The 21418-nt window shown below is 49.7% G+C and overlaps 1 protein-coding gene across 1 annotated transcript in view; it reads left to right on the forward strand.

The window, feature by feature from the left end:
• Positions 1–955: 955 nt before the first annotated feature.
• Positions 956–21418, forward strand: part of MIPEP (mitochondrial intermediate peptidase) — a 133279-nt gene continuing 112816 nt past the window's right edge. Inside the window, exons 1-7 of the mRNA XM_029209971.1 lie at positions 956–1177; positions 4026–4199; positions 7199–7287; positions 9693–9779; positions 12883–12946; positions 17231–17413; positions 17955–18111. Coding sequence (XP_029065804.1) covers positions 1040–1177; positions 4026–4199; positions 7199–7287; positions 9693–9779; positions 12883–12946; positions 17231–17413; positions 17955–18111 — 892 coding nt within the window. The 5' untranslated portion in view covers positions 956–1039. The remainder of the gene's footprint in view (positions 1178–4025; positions 4200–7198; positions 7288–9692; positions 9780–12882; positions 12947–17230; positions 17414–17954; positions 18112–21418) is intronic.

Consider the following 21418-nt stretch of genomic DNA (forward strand, 5'->3'; position numbering starts at 1 on the left):
AAACAAACTCCATTTAACAGTAAATTGTTGTGAGGACGGAAAAGGGCGGGTTAGAAGCCTGCCCCAGTTGGCCCTCGATTCTGGCTCTCTGGAACTTCAGAGAAGGTTCCGGGGCTGCTCACATCCAACAGGTGTTCCCAGGAGCAGACTCTACCTCAGGCCCACGCATTCAGGTGAGATACAAGGTTCCGTTGGCGCTGGTCCTTGGTACAGGGACACGAAGCATCCTTCGGCACGGCACGCAATGCCCTGCGCGCCGGGCGCTGGGGGACTGGATCAGGGGCGTCCGGTTCCGCCCGAAGCCGAGGCCCAGCAGCAGCCTCCGCGCTGTCCTCCAACAGGGTCATCCTCACGGGCCGTACAGGGGATGCTCCGCGCGCTGCACAGCCTCCGCTCGCGGACACCGGGAGGGCGCCCCCCGGCCCCATCCCTCACCCTCTCCGCCGCTGCCCTCCCGCCCCCGTACTCCCTCCGTCGGTGACTGCAGCTTGGCAGATTCCACCCCCCAACAAGCTGCGTTGTCGATCATGTTATCGATCACTGCGAGTTTACAGTCGATGGATGGAGGTCCACCGACAGCTCTGGCTGCAGGGCGGCTGGGACGTGCGGGCGCAGTGCCTTGCGTCTCGCACCCTCCTGGAGCGGAGGCCTACGGAGGGCCACGGGTCTCAGTTAAGGGTGCCGGGCAGCGGTCGGCCTGCCGCCCACGTGTGTTCCCGGCAGCGGGTGCGAGGCTCGGCGCCGCGCAGACCCTGCCACCCCCCCGGCCACGTGGGAGGGCGGGGCGTCCTGCGGTTCCCCCTCCAGGCGCGCGGGGGCGCTAGACGCGGCGGCCTGGGAAAGCAGCGGGCGACGCTCTGGCCCTGGGGACGCCGATGTGCGCTGGCCCCGCGGCGTCCTGCCCTTCCCGGAAGCGCGGGGTCACGTGGGAGGCGGGCGCTGCCGTGGAGACGCGGCGCGCTCTCCGGCGGAGCCGCGGGCTGGGTATCGGAGTCCGGTTTCGTGGGCCCTCGCGGCTCGGAGCGGCTGCAGCGGCTCGATGCTGTGCGCCCGGCGGCTGGGCGGCCTCGGGGCCGGGCTCCGGGGCCGGTGGGTCAGCACCAGCTGGTCCCCGGTGGGCGCCGCCTTCAACGTCCAGCCCCAGGGCCGCCGCCTGGACCTGTTCGGCGAGCGCCGGGTGAGCGGCCCGCGGGACCCGGGCGGGCTCGTCGGGGTCCGGGCGGCGAGCCCGCCTCGCGCGGGAGGGAGGTGTCGTTTGCCCGGGGTGACCTTGCGGGCGGCCCCCCCTCTCTGAGGGGCAGGTGCCGGGGGGCGGGGCGGCCCCAGGTTCGGGTCCAGCACCTGCCCAGCGAGGGCCCCAGGTGCAGTGGTCCTGAGCGCGTCCCCCGAACTCCCAGCCCTGTAGCTCAGACCCGACCCCAGTGAGGCGCGGGCCGCGCGGTGAGCTCACCTACGGCCTCGGTGTCTTGATACCAGGACCCGCTTCTGTCAATTAGTGTAATTAGTCTTTCCATTGATGCCCGAAGTGACGTTATTAATATTTTCCCAAGCTTTTCGGCTTTGTTTCTTTTCCTTTAAAACACCGAGTTGGAGAAGAGTCTGTTGTCCTCTAAGGCGGTGCAGCCCATCACGTAGATTTTTTCCACAGAAAATCACTGACTTCTTGTGTTGTTCCTAGTTGTTTGTGTATCCACGCGACCCGCTCGGTGTCTGGCATTCAGTAGACACTCATTGTTTTTTTCCTTTTTAAAATTTATTTTATTGAAGTCGAGTTGATTTACAATGTTGTGTTAATTTCTGCTCTACAGCGAAGTGACTCAGTTATACACATATACATCCTTTTTCGTATTCTTTTCCATGTTTTAGCCCAGTATATTGAATATAGTTCCCTGTGCTCTACAGTAGGATCTTGTTGTTTATTCATCCTGTATATAATAGTTTGCATCTGCTAACCCCAAACTCCCACTCCTTCCCTCCTCCACCGCCCACCTCCTGAAACTCATTATTGAATGATTGACTGAATTAAAGGTGAAAGGAAGGAAAGCTTGGAAGGGATTTACCTGTGCCTGCTTTACTTTGCATTTACGGATTTTGCTCACTTTGCACTGTTACTTTTATTTTTGCCTTTTTAATTTTTTCATTATTTCTACTATTGCTCTTTTTGGAAAGGTGAGTGTGGGATATAATTACAGTGAGCCTAATAATGTGAGTTTTTCTTATTTAACACCCAAATTTCTTCGTTTTAAAATTATTTTTGAATGAAATTTGCTACACCAACTTCCATGGGGGTAAATAACGTTGGTACTGACATAATTGGTGTGAGAACGAGCACAGCCTGTGGGTACTGAGCAAAAAGACGTGAGGGGTAGGCTTGGTTATGGGTGGATGAAATAGATCTAATTTTAGCTTTATTAATTTTTCTTTTGTACATCATAATTTTAGGTGCTGATATCAGATTTTCAAATACGTGAATTGGTTTTTGATTAAAAAAAGAAACCCAAAGGCTTATGTAGTTTTCTGGTATCACCATAACTTGGTGGGCTGAGATTTAGAATTCCCAGAGGAGTGTGGGGAGGTGTGCTGAGAAGTGAAAATAAAGTCTGTAATTGAATCATATTAAATCATTGTAATAACCAAGTATATTTTTGGTCCTCATTCTGTTTTGCCGCTGCCTGTCTTTATTTTCTCCAACTCGTTAATATAGTTTGAAAATAAGTTAACAACTTCCTGCATTCCTTCTTGCAGAAACAGTGGGCCTTGTCAGGCCTGAAAGCTTCGCCTCTTGGTATTTCCCGCAATTGACATGTTAAGCATCTCTTGATACAAAGCTGTCTACACAGCGGTCTGGCCCTGTTCATTTGCCTCATTCCTGAGTTCCTGCCTGTGTTGGGCCCTGCGTTGGGCAGCTGGTTAAAATGGCGAAGAGCGGGGTTCCTAGTCCCCGGAGCTGCCCTTCTGCAGAGGCAAGACTTTCCAACACCAGTTGCAGTCCACGAGCGTGGAGAACGTGTAGGCTTTAGGGATGCTTGGAGCAAGTTGAGGTTGTGGCTTTCCCACTGTTTGCTAGTGACCACAGACATGTTCGTTTAACCTCTGAAAGTGTTACCTTATCTGTAAAAAGGTGATTGATAGTTTGTGCTCTAGGATTGTGTGATTTACACGGGAGAACCTGTGTAAAGTACACGGTACACTTTTGGCATGCCGTCGATGTGTAATAGGTGTTTGTGGTTTTTGTCTGCCTTCCTGGGCATCATAACAAGTGTGATCGAACCGGTACAAGAAGATGGTCCTTCCTTCCCATTAGATAGTGATTTTTATCTTTATCAAGGTGCTGAAGTGCTTTTGGAAGGTATAAAATTTGCTGCCAGTTTCCGCCTGTGACTTGGTTTAGCATGTTTATTAAATCTTTCTAAAATATATATGTACTCAGTAATCAACTCACCATCCCTGTTTCATAGTTTGTGGAGTGCTTGATGCTGTGCCCTGGACCTCACTCAGTGCCGGGCAGGGTCTTGAGAACTTAACTAACCTTGTTCCTGTGTCCGTGCTGTGAGACACAGCACATATTGTCATCCCTTCATGCCTGATGAAGAAATTAGGCCAAGGAGGAGAGAGAACTCGACCAGGGTCACACAGCTGATAGCGGTTACAGCTGACATCTGTTAAATGCTTTCTGTGTGCCAGGCACTGTTAAAATGTTTTTTAAAAACGTGTATCGTTTAATCCTTGCCACTTCGTGAGTTAGGTTCTGTGGTAGTGACAGAGCTGGATTTTGAACCCATATCATCCTATTTTTGTTCTTTATAAAATAATTAAAAATTGAAGAAAAATTACATTCTAAAACATTTTTAGTGTCATATGTGGAATGTCGCGGGGAATGTGAAAGCGATACCTGTGATGACAGGTGTCACCATGATATGAACTATCAATGAAAACCAAGATTTTGTTTATGAAAAAAGTATTTGTATTGAATACCCCCGGGTCATGTTTTTAGTTATCGGTGGAAACTGTTCTTTGGGTTTCAGGGCCTGTTTGGAGTTCCTGAGCTCAGCGCCCCAGAAGGATTCCGTGTCGCCCAGGAGAAGGCCTTGAGGAAAACGGAGCAGCTGGTGCGCCGCGTGTGCTCCGCGCCTCCTGGGCCCCAGACCGTGCTCATCTTTGACGAGCTCTCGGACTCCTTGTGCAGGGTGGCCGACTTGGTAAGACGCTGGGCGTGGGCCACAGACCGCTTCTCACTTTTGTGAGTTAAGCTCGGTGTATTAGGTTCAGTACTGGACTGTAAGGTTAGGAATGTCTGAGCTGTGTGAGCGCTCTTGGGTGTAATGTGTTACAGTGAAGTGTGCTGTTGAATGGGAAGAATGTACAGGAAAGGTCAGATTTAGTACTCGTATTTTAATATGTATATGTAATAAAACAGATATGTAATATGTAATGGAAGAATGATTATGCACATGGCAAAGATTCTTTATGTTACAGAGGTTCTTCATTTATAAAAATGTCTACCAAAATTCTAGTAGAACATTTATCTGTACCTTTACAATAAAATTAATCTTAGAAGAAAACTAGTTTTTATAAGCCTTTTCAGGAATGTCTTTTCTGATCAAAAATAAGGTTTTGACATCAAACTGATTGTATCAAAGGCGTCTTTTCCCCACGTTTTGAAGTTGAGATAGAAGTGCCCTCAGGTCTCTCCGCCAGCTGAGACGCCCACGGCCGAGGTGGAAGCAGGCTTCCCTCTCAGCCCAGGGTGGCCGCGACATCGTAGTGGCGCGCAAGTCCCCAGTCGTGGTCACGCCTGCTCCTGTCTGTACAGCTCTTTCTTCACGTTCATTCTACGCGCAGCCCCACCCTGGTCAGGCACTGGGAGTGTGGTCCGACCTCGTGGGGCTTATGTTCTGGTGCTGGCTGTTCTGTAGCTCTTGTTGACACTGGACCCAGCTAAGAGCTTCACCTGGATTGACTGATGCAGCCTTCTGGGCATGTCTCCACCTGTCGACGAGGAAAGAAAGGCACTAAGAGGTTAAGTCCCCCGGCCCGTGAGTGGTGGAGCTGGGCTTCGCATCCAGGCAGTCTGGCCGCAGAGGCCTCGCTCTCCATGCTTCCAGGACTGCTGCCGCCCGGGCCGGATGGAACCTTACCTGGAGTGGCAGGAAGGTCGCCTCCCCATCTTGTGAGAAAGTGTTTATTTTCAAAATTATTACTCAGTAAAATCTGCTTCTTCTAAGGGATGGTGCAAGTCTGTGAACGTGGACTCTGTGTGCAGGTAGCCGCCCCGCGGTCAGGCTGCGTAACTCTTCCATCACCCCCAGAACGCTCCCTGTGCGTCGCACCCACCTTACCTCTCACCTCTGGCAACCTCTGATCTGTTCTTCATCCCCGTAGCTTGTCTTTTCTTAAGTATCAGGTAGGTGGAATCATATTTACCGTTTGAGGCTGACTTTCTTCACCAGGGTGGCAGCTCCCCGTCTGTGGTTTCCTTCTTCGAGAGCCTCCTTGCTCTCAGCATCTGTGCTGAGCCAGTAGCACCTCCGCCGTCCTAGACCCACTGCTGCAAGTTTCCCAGCTGTGAAGAGATGGGCAGAGTATCCACCCTGAAGGGCTTTCCTGAGGGGAAGTGAGCTGTGCCGCGGGCTCCGTAGTCAGCTCTTGCTTTTTCTGGGTTTGGGTTCTGTCCCTCCAGGATGTGCTCAGCGAGGGCTCGTCTTGTTGAGGGACGTGGGAGACGTACTGTCAGAAAAGAGGTTTCGAACCGTCTCTGCTTAACGGTGCCGCTGAAATCTGAAAGGAAAGCGCTGGTCAGCAAATTTCACTTATTTGTAGTCGAGTATTGGCTTTTGCGGTCAGAAATCCCAGAACTTACTGGGTGCTTGTTGTCTTAGCCTCTGTCTTAATTAACCAGTGTTCTAGCATTTTTTCCACATTTCTACTTCTGCTCTTCACTAAAAGATTTTAACTTCTCTGCCCCATAGCTTGTCCTATTTTTGAAGTTTTTTATATTTATGAAGTTTGATAATGTCTCATTCAAAAAGACTAGGATGTGATTTATACATGTAAATATTTGGGTCAAAAAGCTCAAAGAATCTTCTTCCTTTTTTGAATTTTTAAGATTTTACCGGCTAGTGAGATCAATACCATGTAAGGCATGAGTTTTATCAGCTGGTCATTTTGTTTTCTTTTTCTTTCTTAACACAGCCCCCGTGGAACTGTATTATTTTCCTCACCACTATCACAAACGAGTTTTAAAACGTATGCTGGTGTTTTGAATTTTAATACTGATTGTAAACTGTGCAGCATGCAGACGAGTAATTTATACAGCATCTTTTAAAGTTTACACAGCTCACTTTTCAGGTGCCTTAGTGCAGGTGTTATCCTACTGTTAGGTCAAATGTTGTATCAGACTATGGATCTATATGTTTCTGCATAAAAAACTATTTGATCATAAAATTAGAGCATTTTACTTTGTGGTGATTTTATTTCACGTTTTAGCCGTATATGTTGTCTTCATGAGAATGAAGAAAATACGCAGTTTTTTGTAGTTTCCCTGCATTTCTGTTTTGCAGTGTACTGCAGTTAACATGAAAACTAAAATCTAGTTTTATGGGATTTCATTAAAAAAAATTAAAAAAGGGATTCTGGCTTAGTTAAATTCTAAGGTCAGTATATAGCAGCTCTAGTCCTGAGCCAGGTAGGCTGCACCTGGGGATTCCTATTTACTCAAAGGCAGTCTTTGTTCTCTGCACGACGGCTGGAATGCACTTAACTCAGCCTTGAAAAGACACCAGGTGTGAGTGTTAACTAGAAGCGCCTCCAAGCGATGTTCCCTGGAGCCAGGTAGGAACACTTAGGTAGAAAGCTCCGGATTATTTGAAGCGAGAGCCTGCTCTTTTGAATGATTAGAAGTAGGAAGAATTCACTTGGTTTTTACATTTGCAGGAGGGAGACTTCTCTAAAATAAAGTCATTAAGAGTATTTTGGAATGTATTAGGAAATAAAACGGACTTGGTTCCCGGGAATAACAGAATTAATGAATGTTCAGGAAGAAGCTCCTCCTCCCGCCGTCTTAGGAAAGTTCCAGTAATGGAAATTCCTGGTCAAGGCAAATGGCACATTTTAAAGCTCACGTTTTCATTTTCGCCCTCAGACCCTGGAAGCAAGCTTCCCATCAAACGCCCTTTTGCTTTTGTCTCCCCTCCATTAGGCCGATTTTGTGAAAATCGCTCACCCCGAGGCAGCATTCAGAGAGGCCGCGGAGGAAGCTTGTCGGAGCATTGGCGCCATGGTGGAGACGTACGTCTGCCCCTCCTCCCGGACCGTGCTGGGCCGCGGGCTCCGGGTCTGTGCCCCAGGTCGTCTGTGTGCAGGGCTCACCCGCCGGCGGGGGATGGGGCGTGGGGTTGGTGTGCGAGCCACAGGGCTGACCGGGGTGGGCGGGTGGGGGGAGCCCACGGCCTGACTCTGGGTCGCCTCCCTGTCTGCTGTCCCTCGGTTTCCTCACTGGTCAGGGGGGTGGTGGAGTGATCTGCGTCTCAGGGCTGCTGGGAGGAGGACGAGACGGTAAATGCAAAGTGCTTGTGGTGCTGGGGGGCACGCGGCGGACGCCCAGGGTCCCCGGTTGAAGGGGTCGTCAGCGCCTCGGGGGCGGGCAGCGCGAGCTGGCACATGGCCGTGGGGTGGAATCGCTGTCGCCCTGGAGCTGTGGCCGCAGGGCAAGAGGTCAGCGTGGTCACCTCTGCCTGGTGGCCGTGCGGTCCCCTTGGGGCTGGGATTTGGGGCATCTGGGCCCATCGTAAAGGCAGTCTGGGAGCTGCGGCAGGCGCAGGCTGGGGTGAAGTCTGTCACTTGAAAGGGATTCGGAGTAAATGTAAGAATACTGGTCAGAGTAACGGGGAGGGGGCGGGGCGCGCACCAGGACGGGGGTTAGCCAGTGCAGGCGCCCGGCCCCCCGGCTGGAAAGACCTCGGGACCTGTGCCCCTCAGCCCAGCGGAGGCCCCCCGTCCCCCGGGGCTCGCGTGGGGTGTGCGGCTGCTGGCTGGTGCCCCCGGCAGCGTTTGCCCTTTGGGGATGGTGCGTGTGAAATTTGCCTCCTTGAACGGGAAAGCTGGTCCCTGCAAACTCCAGACCCCGGCGTGCTGAAGGCGCTGGAGCTGAGGGCTGCCGGGTAGGTGAGCGAGAGCGCCGGGGCCTGCGTGCTGCGTCGGCGGACCTGGGCTGCTGGTTCCGTGGGGGGACAGTGGGCGCCTCGGTAGGTAGAGAGGTGGTGTCGGAGGCTCGGCCCGCGGTCCCCCCTTGGCCGTGGAGCGCAGCTCAGTCCTTTGCTGGGACCGGGCCCTGCCCCCCCGGGGGGGCGTGGGTGCTGCCGAGGGACCTGGCCATCGTCACCGGACAGAACCCAGAGCCTTGCCCTCCGCCCTCCTGAGCGCTGGCTCCTTCTCTCCCGTAGCCTGAGCTGCACCCTAACTGCCCAGGGCAGCTTTGAATAGGATGCCTTCCGGTGCCCGAGTAGAATCGACTGACTTTCCAGTGGTGGAAAAGCAAGGATAAAACTGGATGTATTTGTTTAGAATTAATGCCAAATATAGACTAAAATACAGACTTCATCTCAGAGTCCTACAATGTAGGACACGATATGGGAGATCTGCTCAAACCTTGGACGTGGGTCCGGCCGGCCGGCCACCTCGGAACGGCTGCCCTTGGATGTGGGTGGCCGGGGGCCGAGCAGCCAGAGGAGGCGGCGGTCCTTGCTGACCTTCTCCCGGTTCCTGGGGCTGAGGCCGAGCCTGCCCCCCTGCTGAGCATTTCTCGGGCCGGCGGGGCTGCCTTGGTCCCTCAGGTTCAGGGTGGCCCGTGAGCACCGTGGTGACAGAGGCCCCTCGCTTCGTATGAACCTGCAGGGGTTTGATTGTGTGTGAGCTGCCCAGGGAACCTGACCGCCCACGAGCCCCTGAGTGGACCTGGCAGGCGGCGCTTAGCCCTTGCCCTTCCCCGAGGCAGGAGCTCTGGCCCGCACTGTGCTCTTGGGAGAGGGGCTCAGGAGCTATCGGTGGTGCTGTGGGAGGGCGGGCAGTGCTGGGTGGGCCGGGCCCGAGTGCAGCCGTAGACAGTAGCCGCCTCCTCTGGGAGTGGGGGCTGTGCCCAGCGTCTCGTTGAACCCTGGGGGCCACCAAGGGTCTAACCCTTTCGGACCAAGGGCACGGTAGCCGGGGCCCATGTGGCTGCAGGGTGCGGCTCCGAAGCCTGTGCCCTTGAGCTGTCCCCGGTGTGGACCTGCCACTCCCGCAGGTGAGCCAGGGCAGCCCAGGCCCGGCGCCCAGTCAGGACTGCAGGCCGTTCCTCCCCTCCCATCCCCGCTCCTCTCCTGTTAGAGAAACTGGTGGTCCTTGGCATGTTGCTGACGCGGCTGGTTCTCGATGGAAGCGAGGTCACGTCCTGTCTGCTCTTCTGTCCCCAGCTGTGGACTGTGGCTTTAAGTTTGTGCTTTTACTTTCCGGGACAGTTAGTACTAACACACTTTCCGTCCCTTACTAACTGCGGTTATGCCATTCCTGGTCCAAAGGAAGAAACAAAACAATACCCCAAACCTTTGGCCTCTGGCCATGTGGATGCTGGAACTTGACACCATTCTCTTCACGTAAAGCAAAAAAAGAAGGTACTAGAAAATCATTTAATTTTTTTTTTTTTGTAATTTTTCTAGGTTGAACACAAATGTGGAATTGTATCAAAGTCTGCAAAAATTATTAGCTGATAAAAAACTTGTGGATTCCCTTGATCCAGAAACCAGGTACTGCTTCCTTTGCGTTCATCGCGGTTGTGACCGTGGAGCTGAGCTTGAAAGCCATTCCCTCGGTGTCCCTGCGCTCACAGCCCCTCTGTCCGGACAGTTTCTCCCCACGCGACGAGTCCCGCACCCTCCTTGGGCGCCACTCAGAGGGTGTCTCCTCCGAGAGCTCTGTGCCTGTCTCACCCCGGCCTCCTGCCCAGCTCCGCTTCTCTCAGTCCTCAGGCTCCCAGCCTTCTCTCCTCTGCCCGTTTGTCGGCTCAGCTTTCCCACCCGCTGGACGGGAAGCTCCTCGAGGGCAGGGCCTGGTCTGATTTGTTCACTGCTGCATCTTAGCACCCCACAGCCGCGGCCTGCAGCAGGGCCCTCTCCAGGGAATGGATTCCTATGAGCAGTTGACGGTTCCATTTAGCTGCATTCCTAAAGTTCCGTCATTGCTACAGCAGGAGTTGAAAGCAGAGTGCTTTTATTTACTGGTGGATATCAAGATCCTTGAAATGGTTGGCTTTGGTTCATACCATTTATGATTCTGAATTGAAAAGACCTAATTCTAACTCAGTACACAAATATATTTGATACAGGACTGTGGATATTATATTTCTTTGCTCAGATTTATTTATGTATAAAACGTGGTAGAGTTTGTCGTTAACCTGCCTGTATGTTATTTGTGTCATGGCACAGAGACGAATGTCTTTTCCTGCCTTTTGCACTTGTTTATCTCCTTTTTCTTTATGGGATGCTTACTTGGCCCCGTCTGCTTCCTCCTCTGTTGTCTGTCTCCGTACGTGGCCTGTGACCCCAAGTGAAGCCCAGCCCGCAGGGGTCAGTCAGCGGTGGTGTCTCATGTTGATCTGGTGTACGAGTGACCATGCCGTGTGAGAAGCAGGGAGGGGTTGTCTTCGCCTGTCTGCCTGTAAGCGGTTACCTGTGGTCCTGTTTCAGTTCTTTGATCCTGATGCTCAGGATATGGGTAAAGCTGGCTGTACAATCACAGCAATGGGTCTTTATTATAATTTTAGGTTTGAGCATTATTACCTTCGTTAGCAAAATGAGTAAAAGTTGAATGCCTGCTAATTGTGCTGGATTTATACTGAGCTGCTGCTGACTTTGAGTAACAACAGGTTGTTCATGATCTGACTTTACTACAGATTTGCTTTCCCATATTTAATGTATAAAAATGGAAGTAGCCTGGCAGACCATTTGAGGTACAAAGGAGTTGTGCTAATTGGACGTGTACCACATTTCTAGATGTTACTAAGATGCCAATAGGATTTTTATTTTTATAAATATTTATTTATTTCTGGCTGTGTTGGGTCTTTGTTGCTGGGTGCGGGCTTTTCTCTAGTTGTGGCGAGCGGGGGCTACTCTTCGTTGTGGTGCACGGGCTTCTCATTGCGGGTGCTTCTCTTGTTGCAGAGCACGGGCTCTAGGCACGTGGGCTTCAGTAGTTGTGGTGCGTGGGCTCTAGAGTGCAGGCTCAGTAGTTGTGGCACACGGGCTCAGTAGTTGTGGCTTGCGGGCTCTAGAGCACAGGCTCAGTAGTTGTGGCGCACGGGCTTAGTTGCTCTGCGGCATGTGGGATCTTCCTGGACCAGGGCTCGAACCCGTGTCCCCTGCGTTGGCAGGCGGATTCATAACCACTGCGCCACCAGGAAAGCCCATGAGTTCAGTATTTTGATTCCCCTGGTCCCTAATGGGAAAGTAAATCATCTTAAGTTAGCTTATAACTAAAAAGGGAAAGATGGGGACTTGACTGGTGGTGCAGTGGTTAAGAATCCGCCTGCCTTTGCAGGGGACACAAGTTCGATCCCTGGTCCGGGAAGATCCCACATGCAATGGAGCAACCAAGCCCGTGTGCCACAACTACTGAGTCTGCGAGCCACAAGTACTGAGCCCGCACACCTAGAGCCCGTGCTCTGCAACAAGAGAAGCCACTGCAATCAGAAGCCCGTGCACTTCAGCGATGAGTAGCCCCCTGTTCGCCGCAACTAGAGAAAGCCTGCACGCAGCAGCAAAGACCCAATGTGGCCAAAAATTAATTGATTAATTTAAAAAAAAATAAAAAGGGAAAGATGAACTTGTAAGTATAAAATATTACAGGAGAAAATTACTGAAAAGTTGCCCCTTGCTTTAGATGTTATCCAGGATACTTTATGTTCTGCTGTTGCTTTTTTATTACTGCTAATACTTGACATTAGGATGAAATTGTTACGTTAAGGAAAGGTTCGGAAAATTAGGGCCTATTGTGAAGTTTGCAGATGCACTTTATGATCATTAAAAACCGGATTTCTACAAAGCACACCGGTACTCATTCTTGAAATAGCCATCTTCCCTCCTGAGTCTAAGCAAACTTAGCCCAGGGGGAAGAGGATGTGGCGTGAAGCTGGTGAAGAGTCTGCTTCTTGATAGCCGGAGAAAAAGGTGATGTTTCGGATATTGCTGACCTGTCGAAGGGTATTACTGATGGTCTTTGAACTCCCTAAGCACTTTATTTGTACCCCTGTTAGGAAACTTATTATTTGTTTTGCCTTGTGTTCATTCATTCAAAAAGTACTTATCCCCGTCTGGGCCACGCCTGATGGGTGAGCAGAGTATCGCTCTGTTCGGTACACACGCTGAGTAGGAAATGTGCTACAGTTACGCATGCACACCTTCACGCGGGGTCCAGGCAGCGTGTGCGTGTCCCACGAGGACTTAATTTGGTGCGTTGTGTATCGTGTGCAGCAGATACTCGTGAAGGAAAGGCAGTTGAGAAGATGCACATTTTTTTCCTTTCTAGAAAAAAGCAGAAAATTTGGCCTTGTTGGAGTAATTGTCATTCATTGTCAGTTTAAGACTTGTTGTATAGTTAGCACTGTGTATCTGATACCAGATCATCCATAGGAAAGCTTAAAACCCAGTCAGTCAGCCGGCTGTTGTGCCTGACTTCTAAGATGTTAAGCTCCTGGTTTCAAGCAAACAAATTGTGTGTGTGTGTGTGTGTGTGTGTTGAAACATCCGGCTTTTGGGCAGTAAGGTTGAAAAAGATGGATTTATTTTGCAAAAAACTGATTTTTGTTCATAGTTATCATTACCTGTTCTCACCTGTCACCTATTTTATTTACAGGCGAGTGGCCGAACTATTTATGTTTGATTTTGAAATCAGTGGAATCCATCTAGACAGAGAAAAGGTAACCTTGTGTTTTGGCTCCTCTTGTTTTACTGATATCTAGTTGGTATATTGTTGATGTGGTTCTTGTATGTTGCTTGAATTTCCATATTATAAAGACACCTAGGTCGGTTATGTTATAAAATTCTCCTGTAAGTTGTATTTGAACATAGTGCTCTCTGGAAGTTGGCCTGTCACCCAAGATAATTCAGAGTTAAGAAATGACTTGAGGCAGGGCATTTTAGGTGTCATGGAGGTGGGATGAGATGGGCCGTATCAGGAAGGCCAGCTAGTGAGTAGGAAAGCTGGCGCTGTTGAAGATTAGGGTCTGGTTGCAGAAGTACAGGAAGTATTGTTGAGACCCAGTGCAGGTGTGTTTGTTGATGTAATACCTGTCTTGGACAGACCCCCATAGTTTCATTCTGAAAGCAGTAAGCATGGGTTATACCGTGTTGAAACTGGGATGGGAGGGGCCTTCTTTGTCCAGACCCCTCATTTTACATGTGTGGGAGCAAGGCAAAGCGATCTGTTCAAGTTCCCATCCTTTGTCCTCAGGATCTCTCACCCTGGCTGCTGCTCTTCTAGAACATGACATCCCAATGAGTGCTTATTCTCTTCAGTATTAAGCTCAGGGCTGGGAGAATGGGATGGTCCAACCAGCACCCAAAGAGCTGCCTGCTCCAGTGTCTCACCCTGCCTGCCTGCAGCCTAGACTGTTACAGTGCCTCTTTCTTTTTTAGATAAATATGTTTCTCCTGGTAAATATGCGATAAGGCCACTTCCCTGTTAACAGAGATTGGTTTATCAAAGTGCCTTGGAAAGCAGAGGGCAGGATATGGAGAATGCGTGTCACGTACGTAGATGCTGTCATTTTGGCTGGCGCTGAGTGTGAGTAATTCTGAGGGGCTCACCTGTCTGTGTGCTTGTGTGGCCTTAAGGGCTCAACATGTGACTCCTGACCTAACCCAGCAGTCCCCAAGGCTGATAGGCTCTACTGCAAACTCAGATTGCCTGAAATGGACACATTTGCCCCTTTCCAGACCAGTTTGTTATTAATACTTCTCTGTACCAAGAATGCCACCATTCTCTGAGTCACCCAAATCCAATTTTGGAGTCAGTTTGCATTTTTTTCCATTCTCAGTGCTTTCATATCTCAGTGACCAAGTCCTTGGATTGTTTCTGTAGGGCTTCACTTGCCTCTGTCTGCATCCCCAAAACAACTCACCTTGATCCTTATCACCAAATACCTGGGCCATCCTAAAAGCCATTGTCTTCCTACACCCATTATAAGTAACAGTGATTAACCATTTGCTCTTTAAATCACATATTTCTCATCAGATCTTCATAACAGCTTTGAGGTTGGTACTACTACTATTCCTGTTTCATGGGTGAAGACGCTTAGGCACCTAGAGGTCATGTGATTTCCCCAAGGTCACAGAGCTTGTAGGTGGAGGAGGCTATTACATAAGCCAGGCCGACTCCAGGGCCTGCCCAGCTGCCCTGCCTGCAGGCCTTCTGGCGGTCAGTCTAACCTGTCTCTGACCATTGGAGTACTTTCCTTAAAGCGCTGATTCAGTTGCTACTCTCCCACCCAGAACCTTCCAGTGCCTTCCCATTGCCTACTGAAGGAGTATAAATGGTAATTAATACATAGAATCCCCAGCTCTCCCTGCCCCTACCCCCGTGTTACTCGTGGCACTGCCCTCTCTGCTCTGGTCCTCTGTCCCCTCTGGGTTTGCCTGTCTGAAATCCCCATTAAGCCTCATCTTCAGGCCATGGTGTCTGCAAAGCTGTTCTCAACCCCCCAGGTGGAATTTTGTATTCATCCGAACCCACGTTTTACTTCACACATATGGCATTTACCTTTAGGTTGTTACTACTGCGTTGCTTATCTAAATCACAGGCCTCTCAAGGACAGGGAGTGTGGGTTCTCTTTCTTCATGCACAGGAGTTTTAGGCTCAATAAAATAATGTGTGAGAATCATAATGATGCTCACCAACATTAATCAGATTCGATATTTTCAGGAGGAAGTTTGCTATTAGAGAATCTGGGAGAATAGTTTTATTATTTTGTAGAATCTTCATGAAAGATGTTTTTGGAACTTTATTAAAAAGTAGCATGTCAGGTCAAGGTCAGCTTCACCAGCACTGACTTTGCTGCTTTTATCTAACGTGTGTTCTTAATAGGACAGCTGCCCCTCCTAGCAGGTAACTCCCTGCGAGCCCACCCACAATGAAGATGCAGTAACGTAAACCTGCTGAACTCCGTGTTGTCACTTCAGTGACTGTTGTCAGAGGTGCTCCACTAGGACAGGGGGCAAGGGAGACAGCACACTTTAAGAGAGCTTGAAATGAAGCCACTAACATAACCTACAAACCGTAAAGGCCTACGTTCTTTCTGTATTCTTTCCAGGTCATTCCTTACTTACATTTTAGGGTCTCATGAATACAATTAAAAATTAAAGGAAGTGTGTTCAGCAGTCATTTAATAAATGCGACAATCTCATAGCATCCTTAGAGCTCCGAGTACCGCATGTTTAATTATGTCCAAATGATGAAATGATATGCTTAGCAGACTGTTGGTGAAGTTGGGAAATAAACCGTTTTTATTTTTTCCAGGGATTGTAACAGGTGATGAACTCCTTGAAATAACTAATTTTATCACTTTTTTTTTTAAATAGTAAAAGCTTTGAGGAAAGTTTTTGGAACTATAGTATAATTTCCAGATGTCTTTCTTTTTTGTTATTCCACTGGTCACCATTAGGGGGTGACAGATCGCCATATCAGAAAGAAAACGGGCAAAGAGAAGAGTCTGGATGATAAAGGTGTAGGAGTAGCTGAAAGCTTATGTTTCCTGTGAAGTTTGAATTGTCTGTATTGAAATTTTTTGTTATGAAAATGCACTAAGTTTTTTCCGGCAGCTTAGCAGGGGTGCATCTGCGTCACACATAGTTACCTTTTAAAACTACTAGTGCTGCCTAATCATTTGTTAGGGTCATCGCGTAGATTAGAACCTGTCAGTAGCTGTCGACCCCCTTGCCGGGAAGCTTGCCTGTGATTTCACCTGAAGCCCGTCCTGAGCCCAGGTCTGGATGCCTGTCTAGTTTTCCTGTAACAAGTGCCTGAAAATTCACCCCTTGTCCCCGGGAGGACCTGGCCAGTGACGTGGACCTCAGTTTTAAGGACCTCGTCCCGAACATTTGTGGCGCCCCTTTGATGGCACAGGTTTTCTCAGGAGGTGGTGTCCTAGGGGTGTGACTGACGAGGAAACCCACCCCATTCTGTCACTGTCACTGACGGCCTGAGGCCTGACGGTGCCAGCCGTGGGGCTGGGGGACGTGGTCCTGCCCCAGCAGCCCCGACTCCAGCCCTCCTCACCTCTCTGCTGCTGTCCTGCTGTAGCCCCGCAAGTGGGTGCCCAGCAGAACTTCGGAAGTGCCCCTTCGCTGCACTTCAGCGAAGAACTGCGTTAATTATACCTTCCTTCCCCGCCCTTGTATCTGATCTTTTAAGACTGAGAATATTTTCTAATCTGCCCTTCAAATACTTCATGTGTTTAGTCTCAAAATACTTTTAAGTATCATGTCAAACAGATTCAGCTACTCCCTGGCTCACTTAACTAAGAGGTTTTCAGGGCCAGGGGAGGACCTGGACTTCCCAATGTTGTTAATTTCACAGATGCGTTGTATAACCCAGACTTTGAGTAGAACTCTAGAAGTTACATACGTCTTAAAGCCTAGAAGCACTAAAAATCCGTAAGATAACTTTTTGGTCAGGATATTAAATATCTATCGAAAGTAGAGTTAACATTTGTAGTACATCACTGTGTACTAGACATTTATGGGGCTCCCCTGGTGGGGCTCCCCTGGTGGGGCTCCCCTGGTGGCGCAGTGGTTGAGAGTCCGCCTGCCAATGCAGGGGACACGGGTTCGAGCCCCGGTCTGGGAGGATCCCACATGCCGCGGAGCAGCTGGGCCCGTGAGCCACAATTGCTGAGCCTGCGCTCTGCAACAAGAGAGGCCGCGATAGTGAGAGGCCCGCGCCCTGCAATGAGGAGTGGCCCCCACTTGCTGCAACTGGAGAAAGCCCTCGCGCAGAAACGAAGACCCAACACAGCCATAAATAAATAAATAAAATTAAACATTTATGATACAAATTATATTCAGTATTCATTTTATCACTTGATATATTTAGTATCTTATTAAATTATAATTCAGCTATATATGTTGCTTTGCTGTCTTCATAGATCACCTATTAAGTTGTGAAATATTACTTAAATAACCTTTATTACTGGCCCTATGTACAGCGTAAAAGAGCGGTGGACCTGAACGTTAAAATCTTGGATCTGAGCAGCACGTTTCTCATGGGAACCCACTTTCCCAGCAAGATTGAGAAGCATCTCCTGCCGGAACACATTCGGCATCACTTCGAGTTGGCCGGGGACCATGTGCTGGTGGATGGTCTGCGTACAGAAGTGCCGGATGACTTGGTTCGTGTGCTCCATCCTTCATGCAGTTTGGTCCCCGTACCGGGGCCACGTCTGTTGTGACCCCCAAATTCAGGGATAAGATAGTCACACCTTTAAAAATACGTTAGTGTCACTAAGCACGAAAAATTGAACTGGGGGTTATTAATTCTGTGAATGCTTTGAATAATGAAAATGGTTTGATTACTCCTGTTTAATAAAGGGCTCCTCATTTTCAAAGTATGATGAACAGCAGCAGTGATGGCCATTCTAGGGACTCAGACTTTAATTGCAGGTAGTTTTCACGTCACCTGGTTAAAGGTGCTTCATGGCACATGTGTTGGCTAAAATTTGTGCCACCCTGCCCCATAGTAGCGAACCCAGTCGAGTATGATTTGTCTCCCATACCAGTGATGAATTCAGAAGCTTTATTCACTTTGTGGAGACCATTATTCTAAAGCGTTGCTCGCCTGCAGAACAAAGTGGGGGAGGTACCCTATATTATTATGGTGTAGGACTTTGTACTGTGTATGGATGTCTTTTACCTTTCACTTTCTAAACATAGGTGCGAGAAGCCGCTTATAAAATTTTTCTTTATCCCAATGCTGGTCAATTGAAATGTTTAGAAGAATTGCTCAGCAACAGAGATCTTTTGGCAAAGTTAGTGGGGTATTCTACATATTCCCACAGAGCTCTCCAAGGAACAATGGCTAAAAATCCAGGTGAGCCTGTTTCTCCAGCTTTAAGGACAAAGTAGGGATTTTATGAGGCTGAACTTATGATTTTAAATAGCTATAAATTGCTGTTCTGTTTTTCATATAGTCAGAGACCAGTTACTGAGATTTCTGCTTCTTTATTAGGAAGAAGTTTTAAATAGAGCTAATAGTTTGGAATGTATTTTTATGTACACGTTGAGAGCAAATCATACTTAAAATTTCACTCATGATGATTTGAATTGTTTTCATTTTAACTCAGCTGGTTTCTGTGCTGAGCCTAACCGGATTGGTTAGAATTAGTGTCAGAGAGAATATTTCTGCTGAAGTCAAGGTTCAGTGTAGGCTGGGTCATGTAAAAACCCATCCTTTCAGAGAGAAGAGGGCTGCTTCGCAAAGTTGGTGCTGGGGCGGGCGTGGGGGGAGCATCTCCTGGGTTTGCTCCGTTCAGTTCTCTATGATTTATGATCTTTAAGGGAGAATGGTTTGCAGTGAAAACGATACAAATGTATATAGCATATCTTTCAAAGGTGTGTAGTAAATTACAGTTACATTTTAGACACTGAGTCCAGGGTAGGGTGGCCTCGATGGTGGGGCTGTTCAGACCCAGGTGTGTTGTAGGGGTTGGGTTTGCATGACTTGGTGACGGGCTGAGTGGGGGGAGCAGATGGCCGTGGACACCTGGGGTCTCTGGCCGTGCGTTGGAACAGACGTGCCGATCGCGGGGTCGGGGGACACTGGGAGGGGCTCTGTGCCGTCTCTGTCCCTCCCGTGTTCCCCGTGGTGTCCGTAGCTCCTCGGAGGTTTTCTTGAACCCAGCCCGCCTTGTTTCTTTCTCGTGCACGCCGTCCCCTCGGCCTGGCCTCACTCCCGCCAGTCAGCCGTGGGCATGTCTCCCGCACTCGAGGCCTGCTTGCTGCCTGCGTGTCTGTCCGTCAAAATCCTATCCAGGGTGTCAGTGCTGGGCTCCCACCGCCCTCTCCATGAAGCCTGTTAAAACGTTTCCACGTCCCTTGGCCTCCTTCGTCCCTGAACTCATAGAACACTTAAATTTGTGTTATATACTTTAGCTCCCAAACAGGTATTCTGTCCCCTCGGGTGCTTTTCCGCAGTCACTGTTGTCACCACGTTGTTATAATGACGTCTTATTATTTTATACGATATGTAATAGTTATATAATGCCTACTCTGGGCCATCGTTTCCTTTCATTCCTCTGTAGCCGTGTGAGATAGACGGTTGTATCCACTTCACGGATGAGGAACTGCAGGTCAGGTCGATTGCTAAGAAGTGGCAGAGCTCAAGGCCAAACCCAGGCTCTCGATTCATGCTCCTCCATAGGCCGCCTGAGACCACATGCCCCTTTTTCTGTGTCACCTGCATCGGCTCTTTCAGTTCATTGGTTCGACAGATACGCACTGAGTGCCCGCTGTGTGCCAGATGTTACTCTAGGCGCTGGAGATAAATCCGAGTAGAACAGATGGGAATCCCTGCTTGTGTGCAGGTGACAGAGGAAAACAGAAAAGCAAGGGAAGAGTCCGGTCTTTTCCTGGCACCTGCAGGTTGTGGAGAAAGTGGTACAGGGAAGGGAGGACTGCGCGTGTCAGGACGTGTGCGGCCTCGCGCAGTCCGCAAGGGCTGGTGAACGAGGCTGTGAGTGGAGGGTCCGGATTGGGGGCGCAGGTGTGAGGCCGGGAGGAGGAACAGGGGGAGCCCGCGGGGCAGGGCGGGGGGAGGTCACAGCTGAACGAGGCTCGTCGTCGGGGGAGGTGGGTTTGAGCCGGGACTTCAGTGGTCATGGCCCCACCGAGGGGGCTGAGAACCGCCACAGGGAGGGGCACCCGGAGGTGCTTTGCAGTAGCCACAGTGAGGGACGCGGCTGCTCCAGGCCGACGGCGGCTGTGCAGGTGGTGAGATGTCACGTTTGGGGCGTGTGGCACCCGAAGGGAGAGCCAGGCCTTGGACATGAGCCACCGGGAAGACAGTTCCTGCTGACAGGGGCGGGGCAGGAGCGCGGTGGGTTTGAGTTAGGTGTGAGGTGCCAGTTGGTCAGTGCAGGTGGAAACACTGATGGACAGCAGGGCACACACACGCCGGGACGAGACTGGTCGGCTTGCCTGGACGCTGGGGGCAGCCGGGGAAGGGGGGGACTGAGCCCCGGCTCGAGTGACTGGAGGTCACTGGAGGTCACCGGCCCCGCGGTAGCGAGCGCCCAGGGTGATGGCCAGCAGATCCACGGCTCACAAGGTGGTTAGCACAGGAATGTCTTGGAGCTGGACTCTGTGCACACAGTTGTGTCGAGTGTGACCTGTCATTTGGTTGGGGAGCTTGGACGTGTACATAGAAAGATAAACCTTAATACAGGTCAGTGTCTTTTTAGTTCCAAATGCACAGCACATGGCAAACAATGCCCTGGGGTTTAGGAGCGCAGGAAGTTTGCAGGTGCTGGGATGGTTGTTGGAAGTTTCATGAGGGAAGTGAAGCTGGAGGTGGACAGTGCGGAACGGTGAGCTGTCGACAGCGGGGGCGGGAGGTGGGAGGGGTACAGGTTAGGGTGGACCCCACGTGACAGGTGTGCCGGGTCCTCTTCCAGCGAGGCGTGCGCTTGCCCGAGGCCGGCAAACTCATTCCTTTTTATTGAATACTACGACGGTATCCAGGTAGATTAATTGAGGTAGATGTTTCATATGTAAGAGAGCTAGGAAAACAAAATAGGTGAAAGTTAGTAAACAATGGTTATTTTGAAATAAAAAGCACACACAGAGATATATTTGAAAACAGTTCTCTATGCTAGCTGGTTTGATATCTGGAAATAAAAGACTTCAGTTTAAACTAAATAACAGTTGTTTTTCTTAACACCGTCTAAAACGAGGCAGCGTTTTTCAGGTTACGAGATACGGGCTGGTTCAGCAGTGATGGTGGGGAGACCCTTGGGTTCCTGGAAAAGAGATAAACTGAACAAGAAACTGAAACATATAAAAGACCATCTGGAAAATAGAAAAATAGTGTGTGTAGCCCACTCTCAAATACATGTGAAAGCCGTGTACATGTTAAACAGTGGCAAAAAGTGCTAAATTCAAAAAGTCACATGAAAAATTTCCTATCATGGGAAACAACAGTAACTCCACTACATTGCCTTTGTGGGTTTGTACAAAATAGTGACTTATGGCTGAAGTATTTTAAGTAGTAAAAAAAAAATTCCAATAGAGCCTAAATTTTTAATGTTCTAATTTTGCAATATTTTCTTTGGATACTGATCCTAAATAGATTATTCTGCTGTGTGTATAAAAATAAAAATATTGGGCTTCCCTGGTGGCGC

The sequence above is a fragment of the Monodon monoceros genome, unplaced genomic scaffold (assembly GCF_005190385.1).
Source record: "Monodon monoceros isolate NGI ecotype Baffin Bay Population unplaced genomic scaffold, NGI_Narwhal_1 Super_Scaffold_8, whole genome shotgun sequence".
In the NCBI taxonomy this organism is placed as follows: domain Eukaryota; kingdom Metazoa; phylum Chordata; class Mammalia; order Artiodactyla; family Monodontidae; genus Monodon; species Monodon monoceros.